General features: G+C 36.3%; 1 protein-coding gene across 50 annotated transcripts in view; it reads left to right on the top strand.

Moving 5' to 3' along the window:
- The window catches only part of TTN (titin), a 268613-nt gene that overhangs the window by 82286 nt on the left and 170186 nt on the right, over positions 1-16141 (top strand). For all 50 annotated transcript variants that reach the window (XM_040441698.1, XM_040441725.1, XM_040441731.1 and 47 more), the window contains 31 exons: positions 65-343; positions 436-717; positions 811-1092; positions 1184-1462; positions 1555-1833; positions 1932-2219; positions 2361-2639; positions 2918-3199; positions 5596-5874; positions 5958-6239; positions 6327-6605; positions 6704-6991; positions 7111-7389; positions 7489-7767; positions 7861-8139; positions 8240-8527; positions 8644-8931; positions 9304-9585; positions 10667-10945; positions 11046-11327; positions 11483-11761; positions 11846-12133; positions 12257-12535; positions 12629-12907; positions 12997-13275; positions 13400-13687; positions 13804-14091; positions 14212-14493; positions 14895-15173; positions 15276-15557; positions 15823-16101. In XM_040441698.1, the coding sequence (XP_040297632.1) occupies positions 65-343; positions 436-717; positions 811-1092; positions 1184-1462; positions 1555-1833; positions 1932-2219; positions 2361-2639; positions 2918-3199; positions 5596-5874; positions 5958-6239; positions 6327-6605; positions 6704-6991; positions 7111-7389; positions 7489-7767; positions 7861-8139; positions 8240-8527; positions 8644-8931; positions 9304-9585; positions 10667-10945; positions 11046-11327; positions 11483-11761; positions 11846-12133; positions 12257-12535; positions 12629-12907; positions 12997-13275; positions 13400-13687; positions 13804-14091; positions 14212-14493; positions 14895-15173; positions 15276-15557; positions 15823-16101 (8736 nt within the window). The remainder of the gene's footprint in view (positions 1-64; positions 344-435; positions 718-810; positions 1093-1183; positions 1463-1554; positions 1834-1931; positions 2220-2360; positions 2640-2917; positions 3200-5595; positions 5875-5957; positions 6240-6326; positions 6606-6703; positions 6992-7110; positions 7390-7488; positions 7768-7860; positions 8140-8239; positions 8528-8643; positions 8932-9303; positions 9586-10666; positions 10946-11045; positions 11328-11482; positions 11762-11845; positions 12134-12256; positions 12536-12628; positions 12908-12996; positions 13276-13399; positions 13688-13803; positions 14092-14211; positions 14494-14894; positions 15174-15275; positions 15558-15822; positions 16102-16141) is intronic.

A 16141-nucleotide genomic window follows, 5' to 3' on the forward strand; every position in this document is an offset into this window, starting at 1 on the left:
TTTTAATAAAACAACTACGGGTAACTCCCAGGTCTATTAAGATTAACTTTTTTTTTTGTTTTAGAACCTCCATATTTTCTTGAGAAGCCTATGTCACAAGACATTCTTCCAGGCTCTAGAGTTCAATTTAAAGCTGTCATGAATGGCACAACTCCCATGTTGATAAAATGGTTTAAGGAAAGCAAAGAACTTCTTTCAGGAGCCAATCGTTCAGTTTGGAAGGATGAGTCCTCAAGTATCCTTGAGCTGACATCAGCAAAGGTTGCTGATTCTGGAAGCTACACAGTGCAAGTTAGCAATGATGTTGGCATGGCAACTTGCAAAGCAGCTCTCTTTGTTAAAGGTTTGCTTCCTTTATATTTATATGCCTCTATTGTTATTTTTAAATGGTAGGCATACATTTGTTTCAACATCTGGATTTCTGTTTGTGCATAGAGCCCCCACGGTTTGTTAAGAAGCCAAGTCCATTTTCCATGTTAAGAAAAGGAGAATCAACAATATTTCAGTGCCAGATAGCTGGTACCCCTAAAATCAAGGTCACCTGGTACTTGGATGGAAATGACATTACATCAATTGGCAAATATGGAATTTCATTTGTAGATGGAATATCAACACTTGAAATTATGAATTCTGCTGTTGAGGACTCTGGAGTATATGTGTGTGAGGCTGCCAATGAGGCAGGTAGTGAGAGCTGCAGTATTGATGTTAAAGTGAAAGGTTAGTTTATTTGATTCATTTGGCATATTTTAATATTTAGAATGATTAATAGGAAATTAAATACTTTATCCTACATTTATATTCTAATTATAGAAGCCCCAACTTTTAAAACTGTGTTTGAGCCCATTGAAGTTGTGAAAGGTTCTTCTGATGTAAAGCTCTCCTGCGAAGTGATGGGCACACCACCTTTTGATGTAACTTTTTCAAAGAACAAAAAGGAGATTCGTAGTGGCAAAAAGTACTCACTTGTTCAAAAAGAATCAGTATTTGAACTCCACATTTTCAAGTGTGATTTTTCAGATGCTGGCGAGTACCAATGTACTATATCAAATGAAGCGGGAGGCTGCTATTGCACTGCTTCTGTCCATTTGAAAGGTTAGTTGTAGCAGAGCAGGTATTTTTAATTAATTATTCAATTATGAAAAGGCAAAGTTAACTTTGATTTAAATACCTTTATCTTACTTAGAACCCCCAACCTTTGTCCAGAAGATAGAAAATTGTACTACAATTCTTGGAAGCTCTGCAGTTTTCCAGTGTGCAATTGCAGGTTCCGATCCTATAACAGTATCTTGGATAAAGGGAGATAAAATTATAGAGCAAGATGGCAACACCAATATTACTTTTGACAACAATATTGCTACTCTCTATATAAGAAAGGTTGATGCTAGCCATACTGGAAGATATACTTGTCAGGCTTCTAATGAATCAGGAACAGAGAAATGCTTTGCATCCTTAATAGCTCAAGGTCAGTATTAGGTGATTGTAGTGTACAATATTCTTAAGGCCAGAATATCTCATTTCATTTTCAAATTAATATGAATCTAATTTATGTCACAGAACCAGCTCACATAATTGAGAGACCAAAATCAGTCAATGTATCTGAAAGAGACCCAGTGACTTTGGATTGTACTGTTGCTGGAACACCAGAGCTTCAAGTGAAGTGGTATAAAAATGGCAGACAAATTATGCCAAGCAGATATTACACCTTAAGTTTTGAGGATAATGTATCGAGCCTGAGAATTCAGTCTGTGACCAAAGAAGATAGTGGAGAATATACATTTAAAGTTGAAAATGATTTTGGTAGCAACAGCTGCACAGCATTTTTGACCGTTCTAGGTTTGTATTGTTGCTTCTTTCTGATATCCCCTACTTCCTTTCAAGATACAATATAAGAACATCAGGAGTAACTAGTTTTAATTTTCTTTGTTATACAGATCAAGCTATTCCACCATCTTTTACTAAAAAGTTAACAAAAATGGATAAAGTTCTTGGATCTTCCGTTGTAATGGAATGCAAGGTTTCTGGTTCACTACCTATAAGTGCACAATGGTTTAAAGATGGAAGCGAAATTTTGCACAGTGCAAAACATAGACTTGTCTGTCATGAAAACACTGTGTCTTTGACACTTGCTGATCTAGATGTATCTGACAATGGCAGTTATAAGTGCAAAGTAGTAAACGTGGCAGGAAGCGCTGAGTGCAGTGCCATCTTAACTGTCAAAGGTTTGGCATTATTTCTTCTTTAATATTTTATCACTCTTCTAATAGAATAACATTCTTTCTACAAAAAACTTTAGTATATATGAATGTAGCATTAACTCTTTCTTCTAAATGTTTTTACCCACTCTTTCTTCAACGTCGTAGAGCCTCCAAGCTTCATTGTAAAACTTGAAAGCCAAAAGGCGATACCAGACTCTTTGGTGGATTTTAAAGTGGAAGTGAAAGGAACACCTCCATTTTCTATTAAATGGTTCAAAGAAGAGGTGGAACTCCTTACTGGACCGAAATATTTTCTTGGAATGGAGGGTTCAGTGGGCTTCTTGAATCTGTTCACAGTGGATGGTTCCAGCAGTGGGCGCTATACTTGCCAAGTTACCAATGATGTTGGTAGTGACACTTGTAGCACAATGTTGCTTGTAACAGGTGCGAGGATTTGCTGTAATTCTGTCTACTTCATGTTTGTCCTGCTTTATGTTGAAAAAATTAACATTTTCGAGTATCTTAGGAGCCTTATTTTAATCTGTATTATACAAGTAAATCTTGAAAATCAGATTATGCTAAGAGAATGTACACCTATCTTGAGCTTCTTATCTAAGCTTTATCATCATCATCACATATCTTTTCATTTCTTTCTCAGTATAAGAATTCAATCAGTTGTTTTGTTTATTAATTTACGGATCTTGTTCCCTTTGGAATTATAGAACCACCAAAGTTTATCAAGAAGTTAGAATCAGCCAAAGTGATCAAACAGGGCGAATCTGTCCGGTGTGAATGCAAGATCAGTGGTTCTCCAGAAATCAAAATCACTTGGTACAAAAATGACAGTGAAATTAAGTCAAATGAGAAGTACAGCATGTCTTTTATTGATTATATACCAGTTCTTCAAATTAACAACCTCAGCATCGAAGACAGCGGAGACTATACCTGTGAAGCAAATAATGATGCTGGGAGTGCTAGTTCCAGTATCAAGATTGTAGTCAAAGGTTAGAAGTACTTTTAAATGCATGCTTTCAAGTTACTGTAGAAGTTATGTTGTTAATACTAAGTAGATGACTGCTTAGTGCAAAATCTGTAATCCCTGTGATTTCCAGTCGATGTAGCCTATTAACTCTACAAACCCTAAATGGCAATAGGTAGGAATAAGTTATTGTGATGTTTGTGCAGATTGGAAAGTGGTAGCTAGATTACTTATTGACCTACATGAGTACTTCAGTAATAAGGAACCTCTTAACTGTTTGTTTTTGGCTTTAGAAAGCATGTAGTTCATGGTACAAGGTTTAAAGTACACCCGTCAACAATGCAAATGGAGTCCATTCTGTAGGCAGACGATTATGTATCGGGATTAGTAGATATTTAAATATTTGTGGGAGAAGATTTAGTATACAGTGTCATTTATTATAATTTATTAAGTTAAATCTATGCTTATTCTTGGTTTTGGAGTACAGTGGGTGGTCCTACTTAGTGACTGACAGGTCTCTAGAGGTACACATGTTTGGAAAGTTGTTACATACTGATTTACTGCCCCCTGGATTCTAGTTCCAGAATAAGCAGATATTTAAATGAATAATATACAAGTTATACTGAATATTTTCCTCACAAAACTACAGAATATATAAATCTGTTCAGCTCCTACTGCTCTACAACAAGCTGCCTGCAGATTGTACTGCATTTTTAATAAAAACTTTGCTTTAAACTTTTATAGTCAGTTGGCCTACTGAATTAAAATAAATATTTAATATAGACCTGTCACAAGAAACAACCTCGCAAATAATAGGCACCACAGCATACTACATCCATAAAGGTTAGGCAGGGACTGTTAAATTATTTTGAAACATAGTGGAAAATGCCAAACTATTTCACATTTAGTGTGGAAATCATAAGTAATCAGTTCATAATAAAGCCTGTATTGCACTGGCAGATTTTCTGCCAGATGATTGCTAACAAGCGTTCAAAGTCACCCTCGTTAGCGATCATCTGGCAGCGTAATACTGCTGCCAATTACCCGATGAATGAGCAAACGCTCATTCATCAGGCAATCGTGATTTTTCAGTATGCTGAAAGATCATGATTTGCTGGTGACAGATTGTGCTGTTTAATTACTATCTGCTGCCATCAAATAACCAGACAGCACGAAGATGAGCAATGGCATAATGATCGCTCCTCCCCATGCTATGAAGGAGATCGCTGCATGTAATAGCAGTGGTCTCCTCTGCTAGCGAGCAATCCTTCCTGACAATTGCATGCAGACTCGGGCTGTGTAATACAGCCTTATGTACTGAGTTCTCAGTTCCACCAGAGTGAATGACTCCTTTCAGTGCCTTAACATAATTGCCTAGGCTCATGAACTCTTTCACTGGAGGTGGCTCAAGAAATTGTTTCTGTGTGAGCTTTGATTTTTACTTATTACAGTAGTTGAGAGAACTAAGGTCCATTACTGTGAAAAAGCAAAGGGACTAAACTTTTAGTGAAATATTTATCAAATCAGATATGTCAGTTTTGTGGCTTAAAAATGTCGCAAGACATGTCGATTGTGGCGCCATTTAGTCAAATTTTGCAATATATGGTGAGACTCTCGCCTTTTCAAAGTGGTCTATGTTTAAGAATTAATAGTGAGATTAGACCTGGATTATGGCACATTTTTGGTACGAAAGTCGCAACTTCACTCCAGGCAACTCCTTGGTGAACTTTTACAGATATATGTGTAAAACACATTGCACTCACACCAAATATTTTATTATGCCATTCCATAAATTTGGTGCAGAGACATAACACAAAAAGCAAATGATAAATGTAACCCTTAGTATTTTTGCATTATTCATAAGGGCTATTTTTCATACTAGGCTTTGACTTTGTTAATGTGACTGGGGTGAACGTAAATGATGAGAAATATTTATTTTTCATTCGTTTTTCTTTAAAACACAGTTAGGCTATGCCATCAATGTCCAATCAGTGAGGATGGCCATGACCCTTGCCAGTCTCTTGAATAAAGTAAGGTGGCGATACGAAGAAGCAGTACCATTTCATCTCCTGAGGGTTCTGCTCAGCTTTTTACTAAGGCCACATGATTGGCCCATTGTAGTCAATATACAATCTACCATATACAAAATTTTTAGCAAATTAGAAAAGTTAACTATTCCGATTAGTGCCTTTTTAAAAAAGCAATTCCAAAATAGCATTTTAGTGGCAAATAGGACATTAATTTAATCGTTAACGTTGCAAAATAGGTCAATGCTTCTTATGTGCTACTGGCAATGCTGCTTTTTTAGAAATAGCTACATTATTCTGAACGAAAAAATCTTCTGCATGCATTCTGATTATTACACTATTCTTTTCACACAATTTTCATACAATATAATAACTTCCATTAATTATCTTATAGAGCCCCCTGTGGTTAGCAAGAAACCTAGTCCAGCAGAAATCCTCAAAGGAGTGGATGTTAGTCTTGAATGTGAACTCTTGGGAACACCACCCTTCGATGTGACCTGGTTCAAAGATCGCAGGCAAATCAGAAGTAGTAAAAAGTACAAAGTAACTTCTAAAGACCACCTAGCTGCTGTTCACATACTTAATGTGGAGGCATCAGATATTGGAGATTACCACTGTAAGGTGGCCAATGATGTTGGAAGCGACACTTGCATTTGTAATATAAAACTTAAAGGTAAATGTCACACCATAGGTGATCAAATATTGTACTCTTTTCAGCTAGTATTCTTAAAACATCTGTGCATTGTTTTTATTCAGAGCCACCAAGGTTCGTGAAGAAATTTGAAAGCGTTACTGTTATCGCTGGTGAATCTCTTGAATTACAAGGATTAATCGAAGGCTCACAGCCAATCTCAGTTCTTTGGTTGAAGGACAAAGAAGAGGTCATCAGGGAGAGTGAAAATATTAAGATTACCCATTTTGAGAATCAAGCAACTCTGCAGATTAGAAAGGCAGAACCAGCTAATGCTGGAAAATATGTTTGCCAGATTAGAAATGATGCTGGAACAAGGGAATGCATAGCCAACTTGTCTGTTCTAGGTAACAAATAATTAGAAAGAGATTAAAAAAAATTAACTAGATAGATCAGTTGTAAAGTCTCTATAAATAATTATGTTTTTATTTCAGAACCTGCATCAATAGTAGAAAAGCCTGAACCTGTAAGGGTTACGGCAGGAGATGTCTGCACTATTGAGTGCATAGTGGCAGGTACACCAGAACTTTCAGCTAGCTGGTTCAAGGATGGAAAAGAACTGATCAGCAATGAAAAATATAAAATCAGTCTCTCCAATAAGGTAGCTTCCATTAAAATCATGTCTGCAGATGGAAGTGACAGTGGAGAATATACCTTTGAAGTGAAAAATAATGTTGGCAAAGCCACCTGTACTGCAACAGTTGATGTTCTTGGTTAGTTTTTATTTTACTCTTTTTGGAGTATCAAATAATATACACAGTACTTTAGATTTCTATCTAAACTCTTTTTTTTTTTACCTTTCATTGAATAGATCGAGTTATACCTCCTTCTTTTACCAAAAAGTTGAAGGAATCAACTAGTGCATTAGGCTCTTCTGTTCTTATGGAATGCAAGGTTACTGGATCACCGCCAATATCTATCACTTGGCTTCACAATGGAAGTAAAATCTTCAGTGGGGACAAATATACACCTGAGTTTACAGATAGTCTTTGTGTTTTAAAAATACATAACTTGGAGTCTGCAGATGCTGGTAGCTATACTTGTATAGCAGCCAATGTTGCTGGGTCTGATGAATGCAGTGCTACTATGTTAGTGCAAGGTGCGTACTTTCTTACACAGTATAGATTTCTTTTTTACTTTAAGACGAGAAGTATTTCTAGAACTATAAAGTGCTGTAAATATAATACAGTCACTTATTTTCTGCTAATTTTTCTTCAGAACCACCCTCCATTGTGACAAAACCTGAACCACTAGATGCACTGCCAGGCATGAATGTCGCTTTTACTTGCGTTATAAGGGGTACACCTCCATTTAAGGTGCACTGGTTTAAGGGAAGCAGTGAACTAATTTCTGGAACAACATGTGTTATCAAATTAAAAGATTCAGCTGCTATCTTGGAATTGTATGAGGTTGATACACATCACAGTGGGGACTACTCTTGTGTTGTATCTAATGATGCAGGAAAAGACTCATGCACTACCCATCTGTTTGTGAAAGGTAACTTATAAAAACTCTTTGTTTGCCGGGGTCTTTGCGTTTATTGAATTTCAGTGTTCTCCGATTATTAACTAACAATTTTCTATCTTCTTAAATTAGAACCCGCTGCCTTTGCAAAGAAAATAAAAGACTACAGTGTAGAAACTGAAAAGCCCTTTATTTTGGAGAGCACATATACTGGCACCCCCCCTATTTATGTAACATGGGAAAGGAATGGAGTAGAAATAGTACAATCTGAAAGATGTAATTTTACTACAACAGAAAAATCTTGCATCTTAGAAATCTTAAGTAGCTCTAATGAAGATGATGGAGAGTACACTTGCCGTGTTGAAAATGAGGCTGGGCAGGACTCCTGTCAAGCCATGGTGACAATTCTAGGTGTGTTGCTATGTCATTTTCATATGTGGTTAATGTTTCTTTTCTTAAGCATAGAAGGCTGAGGTTTACATGAATGTAATATTCTTTTGATAGAGCCCCCTTACTTTATTGCACAAATTGAAGACACTGAGGCAACCGTTGGTGATTCAACATCTTTGCAATGTCAAGTTGGAGGAACTCCAGAAATTGTGGTATCATGGTATAAAGGAGATACAAAACTCCGGTCTACTCCAGGATGTAAAGTATACTTTTCCAACAACATTGCTACCTTAGCTTTCAGCAAGTTGGATAAAAATGACAGTGCAGAATATTTCTGCAAAGCTGAGAATTCTGTAGGATCAATTTCTTCTAAAGCAGTGCTTACAGTTCAAGGTGATTTTCTTATTTATACAAAGCATCTTCTTATTCTTCTTTAATTCTTGTGAGTAGAAAAGGTGAAATGGGTGTTGTTGACGTACTTATTCTTTTGCAGACCGTCAACTTCCACCTTCATTTGCAAGAAAAATGAAGGATCTGGAGGCAACATTAGGACAACCAGTGAAATTTGATTGTCGCATCAATGGTTCTGAGCCCATTGAGGTTTCTTGGTATAAAGATGGAGTACCTTTAACTGAGGATCATAATGTGCAAGTGTCATTTATGAATAATGTAGCTACTCTTCGCATTCTTGAAGCAGATAAGGATCATGCCGGCCTGTATTCTTGCACAGCTACAAACCTGGTCGGTACTGCTTCATCTACTGCTAAACTTACAATCTCAGGTTTGTTTATTACATTTTCATTTGGATCAGATGGCATTACCCAACTGAATGGTTGAGTACAGATTCTTCTTGGATAGTAATATAATAAGTGTTTTGCTGTTAATTTTGATTTGTAGAACCCAAGAAGCCACCATTCTTTGATAAAAAAGTAGCACCTGTAGGTGCTGTTCTTGGAGAAAGTGCAGATTTTGAGTGTCATATTTCTGGAACACAGCCAATTAAGGTGATATGGACCAAAGATAACAAAGAAATTAAAACAGGTGGAAGTTATAAGATAACTTACATTGGTAACACAGCCCACCTGAGAATTCTAAAAGTGGGCAAAGGAGATTCTGGGCTGTACGCTTGCCTAGCAGCCAATGATGTTGGGAAAGAATCTTGTTCAGCTGAACTAAGTGTGAAAGGTATTTTGTTAACTTAATGTTCTTAATTTTCTTTTTCTTTGAATCTTAAAACCCTATGTGACAAAACATTCTTTTCATTCTTAATTTGTTTGTTTCTAGTTTAAACGTTTGTGTCTTACTTTTCAGATCAAATTCAGAATGGTAAGAACTTTTGTTCATGTATGATAGAATAATGGATACAGCTAGAGAGTGACAGGGTAGTATTAGCTGGTCAGGAAGAAAGAGCAACATTTATATCCATGGCTGTTATTACACTAGTATATTCCTGTTACACATTTTAACACAGAAGACCCATTGATACCACAAGTCTAACATACACATTCTAATTTATCTGTTTGCTCAGATACTTACTTTCTTCTTTTGATTTCTTAGAACCTCCAAAGTTTGTAAAGAAGCTAGAACCCTCTCGAATTATGAAACTTGGTGGGTCGGCTCAGTTTGAATGCAAAATTAGTGGATCTCCAGAGATTAGAGTTATTTGGTACAAAAATGAGACCGAACTTCATCCAAGTGAAAAACACAACTTGTCCTTTGTTGACAATTTAGCAGTACTGGAAATTATTGATTTCAGCCATGAAGACACTGGAGATTATACCTGTGAAGCTCATAATGATGCTGGCAGTGCAAGCTGCAGTACAACAATCACAGTGAAAGGTGCAATATTAATTAATAACCTCTTTCTGATGCTTACACCTCTCTTTATAAGCCTTATTAAGCATGACATAAGGAAAGTGGATAGTTTGCTATAACATTTGACTACTCTTTCCTTTTTTTATGAACAAGCATGTATTAGAAATACAAATTGAATCTACTTATTTACTTAGACTGGGACAAGTGTTCTGTGCAAATCTATTATACTTTTTCTGTATTATGTAACATACCAAGTGCATTTCAGCTATAATTTTGCTGTATATGATTGTCCTTACTACAGCTGCAACACCTAAACCCCTATGGTGTTTGGACCATGTTCTGTTTGGGTGCTGCAGCAGGGATATAGAACCTAAAGCATGTAGCCGCATTATGGCTGCCTAAAATGCACCTTAAATACTTTTACTATGAGTAACATTTGAATTAACTTTTAATCTAAAACATTAATGTTTTGTCTTTCAACTTAGAATTAGTGATAATATAAAATATCTTGCAATCTACAGTATACACATAAAAATGTAGGTTTATTATATAGACATTTAGACCTTTAAGGGTCTGGCCACTTTCTGGCTACTGTTCAGCAACATGTTTGTAAGATGTATATGTGCCATCATAAGGTATGCCTCTTTGTTGGCCAAGTCTTTTGTGCTGTCCACATAAATGTCCTGGCTGATGATAGAGGGTCATGTAACAAGAAAAATCACCTCTAAGTGATATCTCCTCCATTCAAATACACTGCACTTTCCATCCGCACTTCACATTTGGGGTTTTATTGCGAGTGCAGTGTTAGAACGAAGGAGGCTGAGTCATGTGTTTGGTCATCTGACCCTCCTTCAGCGGCCATCTTATGGACAGGACCTGTCTGTGTACAGCACAGAAGATTTGCCTAAGAAGGGGACATGGCATGCAAAATATAGGAAACAGCACAGAATATCAAAAAAAGCTACATAAGTATGTGTCAATTAGTCATAAACAGTAGCCCCGAAAGTGAGTAGACCCTTTAAAATATGCTATAAATGCATTGAATTTATAGCTTAAAATAGAAAATAACATACATATGTCATCAAAATATCTTTTTTATTTATAGAACCCCCTATTTTTGTTAAAAAGCCAACCCCAGTGGAGGTTGTAAAAGGTGTTGATGTGAGTTTTGATTGTGAACTTCTGGGAACTCCTCCATTTGACGTTGCCTGGTTCAAAGACAGGAGACAAATTCGAAGCAGTAAAAAGTTCAAGGTCACCTCCAAAGACACTCATGCTAGCATTCACGTTCTTAATGTGGAATCAGCAGATATAGGGGAATATCAATGCAAAGTTGTCAATGAAGTTGGAAGTGATAACTGTGTATGTTCTATCAAGTTCAAAGGTTGGTGGACACTAAAAATTACTCTTCTTTAAAATTGTGCAATTCCTATTTTCTTAAATAATATTAATATTGAATCATTCGCCATTGTTTTCTTTAATAGAACCACCACGCTTTGTGAAAAAACTCAGCGATTCTGCTTGCTTTATTGGAGAAACGGTAGAGTTGCACACTGTTACTGAGGGTTCTCAGCCCATTTCAATCATCTGGCTCAAGGATAAAGGCGATATTGTTAGAGAGAGTGAAAATGTCAAGATATTTTATGCAAATAATGTTGCAACGTTGCAAATTGCCAGCACGGAGTCTTCAAGTGCAGGAAAATACACATGCCAAGCCACAAATGCAGTGGGAGAACGAGAGTGTGCTGCACTTCTTTCTGTAATAGGTTGGTAACATTGAGAGAATAACTAGATACTTATTTCTTTAGATTCTTTAGGAAACTAAGATTTAAGTAAATTCAATCATTTTGATCTTACACAGTAGACATGAGATGAAAAATCATCTTAATATGGTCTTTGAATAATTGTAATTCTATTCCAGAACCTGCAAGAATTGTAGAAAAGCCAGAGCCAATGAGAGTTACAGCTGGTGATACCTGTTCTCTTGAATGTACTGTCGCTGGTTCGCCTAAACTAATTACTAAGTGGTACAAAAATGCAAAGGAATTGCACAATGACCACAAATACTCAATTAGTTTCTCTAACAAAAGATCAACTCTCAAGATTCTTTCTGCTGATAAGGCAGACAGTGGAGCATACACATTTGAAGTCATGAATGAGGCTGGTGAAAGCAGCTGCACTGTTTCAGTTGACGTTCTTGGTTAGTTTGGGTATACCTTCTTTGTAAAATAATATTTAATTATAAGGTGTATTTTATACTCATCATAACACTGTCCCCCCACAGATCGGGTTATTCCACCATCTTTTACCAGAAAACTTAAAGATACCTACGGTGTATTGAGTTCATCCACACGCTTGGAATGCAAAGTGTCTGGCTCACTTCCTATTTCTGTTTCTTGGTATCTAAATGGGAGCAAAATTATGAGTAGTGGCAAACATGAAATCACCTATTCAGATAGCACCTGTGCCTTAGTGGTGAACTCACTAGGGTCTACAGATATTGGAAACTACACATGTGAGGCTTCTAATGTGGCAGGAACTGATGAATGTAGTGCATCTTTGACAGTTCAAGGTCAGTAACCAACAAAGGTTCTATTTGTTGATAGATGACAGTTTTCCTATATAGTCTTAAAATGGTCATCTTTTCTTACAGTTTAGTTCAAACTCAATAATAATTATTCATTTACATCTCTAGAACCACCTTCTTTTGTGAGGAAACCTGAGCCACAGGAAGTTATGCCTGGCTCTAGTGTGAGCTTTACCACTGTCATTAAAGGAACACCACCATTTAAAGTTCACTGGTTCAGAGGAAGCAGTGAATTAGTACCAGGACCTAATTGTAATATCTCTTTGCAAAATTCATTTGCTGCTTTGGAGTTGTACAATGTAGACACATTACAGACTGGAGACTATACATGTGTGATAAGCAATGAAGCTGGCAAAGACTCATGCACAACATACCTTCTTGTCAAAGGTTAGTTATAGATGAAATTTCACACATAGCATGTGGCATCTCAATAGAATTACATATATTCATGAATTTATTTCTCTCTTTACTACTCAATAGCACCAGCAACATTTGTGAAGAAATTGAATGACACTAGCATTGAAGCAGGCAAACCTGTCACTTTGGAATGCACTTATGTTGGGTCACCTACCATTGTGGTTACATGGAAAAAGGATGGCAGAGACATAAGCCAATCTGAAAGATGTAGCATAACCACCACAGAAAAATCTTGCCTACTTGAAATATTTAATGCCACACATGACTATGATGGTGAATACACATGCCAAGTGGCAAATGAGGCCGGCAAGGATACCTGTAGTGCCTTATTGTCTGTCTTAGGTTTGTACCTATATAATGGGCATTTTAACACATTCTTTTCTTGCTTAATTCTGTTTTAATGGTTTCTATAACCATTGTTTATTCTTTAGAACTACCTTATTTCATTTCACCATTGGAGCCATTGGAGGTTACTATTGGAGAGTCTGCATCTTTGCAATGTCAAGTGGAGGGAACTCCAGAAATAAAAGTTTCTTGGTATAAGGGAGACACAAAACTGAGGTCAACTCCTGCTTATAAAATGCAGTTTAAAAACAATGTTGCGACTCTAACATTCAATAAGGCAGAGAAGACTGACAGTGGTGAATATATATGCAAAGCCGAAAACGTTGTTGGATCTTCTTCTTCCAGTGCTCTTTTCACTGTACAAGGTGAACTTAACTTTCTTTAAACTTCTTATCCATGCTAGTTGTGTATTTTACAAAGTTTTAAGGCATAAGAAAAAAGGTGTCACGATAACAAAGCATTTATAATGCTCTAACTTATTTTTTGCAGAGCGTAAGTTGGCTCCTTCATTTGCCAGGAAAGTTAAGGATGTTCAAGAAACTGTTGGTTCACCAGTTACCTTTGACTGTCGAATCAATGGCTCTGAGCCAATTGAGGTCTCTTGGTATAAGGATGGTGTTCTTTTGAGAGATGACAATAATGTACAAACATCATATATTGACAACGTTGCAACTCTTCATATTTTGACCACTGGCATTGACCATCTTGGTCAATATTCTTGCACTGCTTCAAATCCTATTGGGTCTGCATCTTCTAGTGCTAAACTTACTCTCACAGGTTTGTGGAATCATAAGTATAAGACTTCTTACTTAATCTTCCAGAGATCTGAAGTGTCAAAACTCACAATTTTCAAGGGATATGTTACCATATTTGTATTTATGTTTTAATTCCAGAACCAAAATCTCCTCCTATTTTCGACATAAAACCCGAATCTTCAAATGTTCCACTTGGTGAACCAGCCAATTTTGAGTGTCATATCACTGGAACACATCCAATCAAAGTCTCCTGGGCAAAAGACAACAGAGAAATTCGTCCTGGTGGAAACTACAAAATTACTTTTACTGAAAACAGAGCTCATTTAAAGGTCCTTAAAGTCAGCAAAGTCGATGCTGGTTTCTACACATGTTATGCCACCAATGAAGTTGGAAAAGATTCTTGCACAGCCTCTCTTGAAGTACAAGGTATGTTTGTAAGGCCTTTACTGTGATCTTCTATTGGTTTGGATAGTGGCATGATATCCTTAAGACTATAGTAGTAAATCATACATTATATCATAATGTATTTATCTTTTTCTTCACAAGAACCCCCACGCTTTGTAAAGAAGTTGGAATCTTCTAAAGTCATCAAACAAGGCGATTCTGATAGGTTTGAATGCAAAATCAGTGGATCACCAGAAATAAGAGTTTTGTGGTTTAAAAATGATGCAGAGATTCAGCATGGTGGAAAATATACCATGTCCTTTGTTGACTCTGTTGCTGCGCTGGAGATAACTGAGGCCAGCATTGAAGACAGTGGAGATTACACTTGTGAAGCTCACAATGACGCAGGTAGCACGAGTTGTAGCACTTCACTTAAAGTGAAAGGTAAAGATATCTTCTTCTTAAAATTCATATCTTAAATTATGAAAGTACAAATCATTTTGAGTATTAAGTACTAATAGAAGGTCTGGGGAATATTGCACTGCATTTTGCAGTATATAACTTCTTTTACATATTAGACAGCATGTTTGTGTAATCTTAAAAAGCCTGTACATTATTTATTTTATTATTTAATTTTCCTACTCTAAATCTTGACAATAGATTCAGCAAAAAAAACTATTTTTGCATAGATAAAGCATAGAAAAACTCAGATAATGTAACTTTTTGAATACTTTATCATTGCCCCTTGAAGCTTATACGTATAAAACCTGCAATTTGGAATACAAAAAATCTTTCTATATAACACAATTATCAAAATAAGAACAATTGATTTTTTGGTATTGTAGAACCACCGGTTTTCATCACAAAGCCAGAATCTGTACTGACATTGAAAGGACTTGATGTAACTCTTACGTGTGAATTGCAAGGCACTTCTCCCTTTGAAGTGACATGGTTCAAAGACAGAAAGGAGATTAAGAGCAGTAAGAAATGCAAGATCATTACAGAAAACTATCTTGCGTCTATTCACATTCTTAAAATTGATGCTGGTGACATTGGTGAATATCAATGTAAAGCAGTGAATGATGTTGGAAGCGATACCTGCCTATGTTCTATAAAGATGAAAGGTTGGTAAAATACCCAAATACCTTTTGTATTCTTAGGTTTCTCTTTCACAAAAGCAATTTTCTTTTCTATAAGAATCCTTATTAAGTATTTGTTTCTTTCAGAACCTCCAAGATTTGTTCAAAAGTTCGAAAATGTCACTTCTGTGGTTGGAGAACCAGCTCAGTTTCAAGCTGTTGTTGAAGGAACTCAGCCTATAACAGTGATATGGCTGAAGGACAAAAATGAAGTTGTCAGAGAAAGTGAAGATATCAGCTTTTCATTCACAGACAATATTGCAACTCTTTCTTTTGCATCCACCAAGCCAGAGAATACTGGAAAATACACCTGCCAGATCAAAAATGAGGCTGGCACACAGGAATGCTTTGCAAACTTATCAGTTCTAGGTTTGTGTCCTTTCATTAAAATAAAAAATCTGCTCTTGCAGTTCATAAAAGACTTTGAGATATATATATATATATATATATATATATATATATATACTTAAATACCACCTGGGTTTGATGAATTTGCCATCACCAAGTGAAGCGTTTGGGTTTAATGAATTTATCATATAGTTAAATTCCTATGATTGCATAGCATTCTTAAGCATCATCGCCAAGTAAAGCATTTCTGCTTAATTTATATGGTCCTTTGACCTTTATTTTCCAGAACCAGCAATTATTGTTGAAAAACCCCAACCAACCAAGGTTACAGCAGGAGATTCTTGTACACTGGAGTGCACTGTTGGTGGGACTCCAGAACTAATAACTACTTGGTTTAAAGATGGCACAGAACTATCAAATGATGAGAAATACAAAATTAGTTTCTTTGGCAAGGTTGCTAGCCTTAAAATATTGTCCACCAGAAAGGCTGATGCTGGTGAATATGTGTTTGAAGTAAAAAACAATGTTGGAAAGAGCAGCTGCAAGGCTGTAGTTGATATATCAGGTAAGTTTCTAATGTGGTATATTTTTTTTTCAGGACTCTT

The sequence above is a fragment of the Bufo bufo genome, chromosome 7, assembly GCF_905171765.1.
Source record: "Bufo bufo chromosome 7, aBufBuf1.1, whole genome shotgun sequence".
NCBI lineage: Eukaryota > Metazoa > Chordata > Amphibia > Anura > Bufonidae > Bufo > Bufo bufo.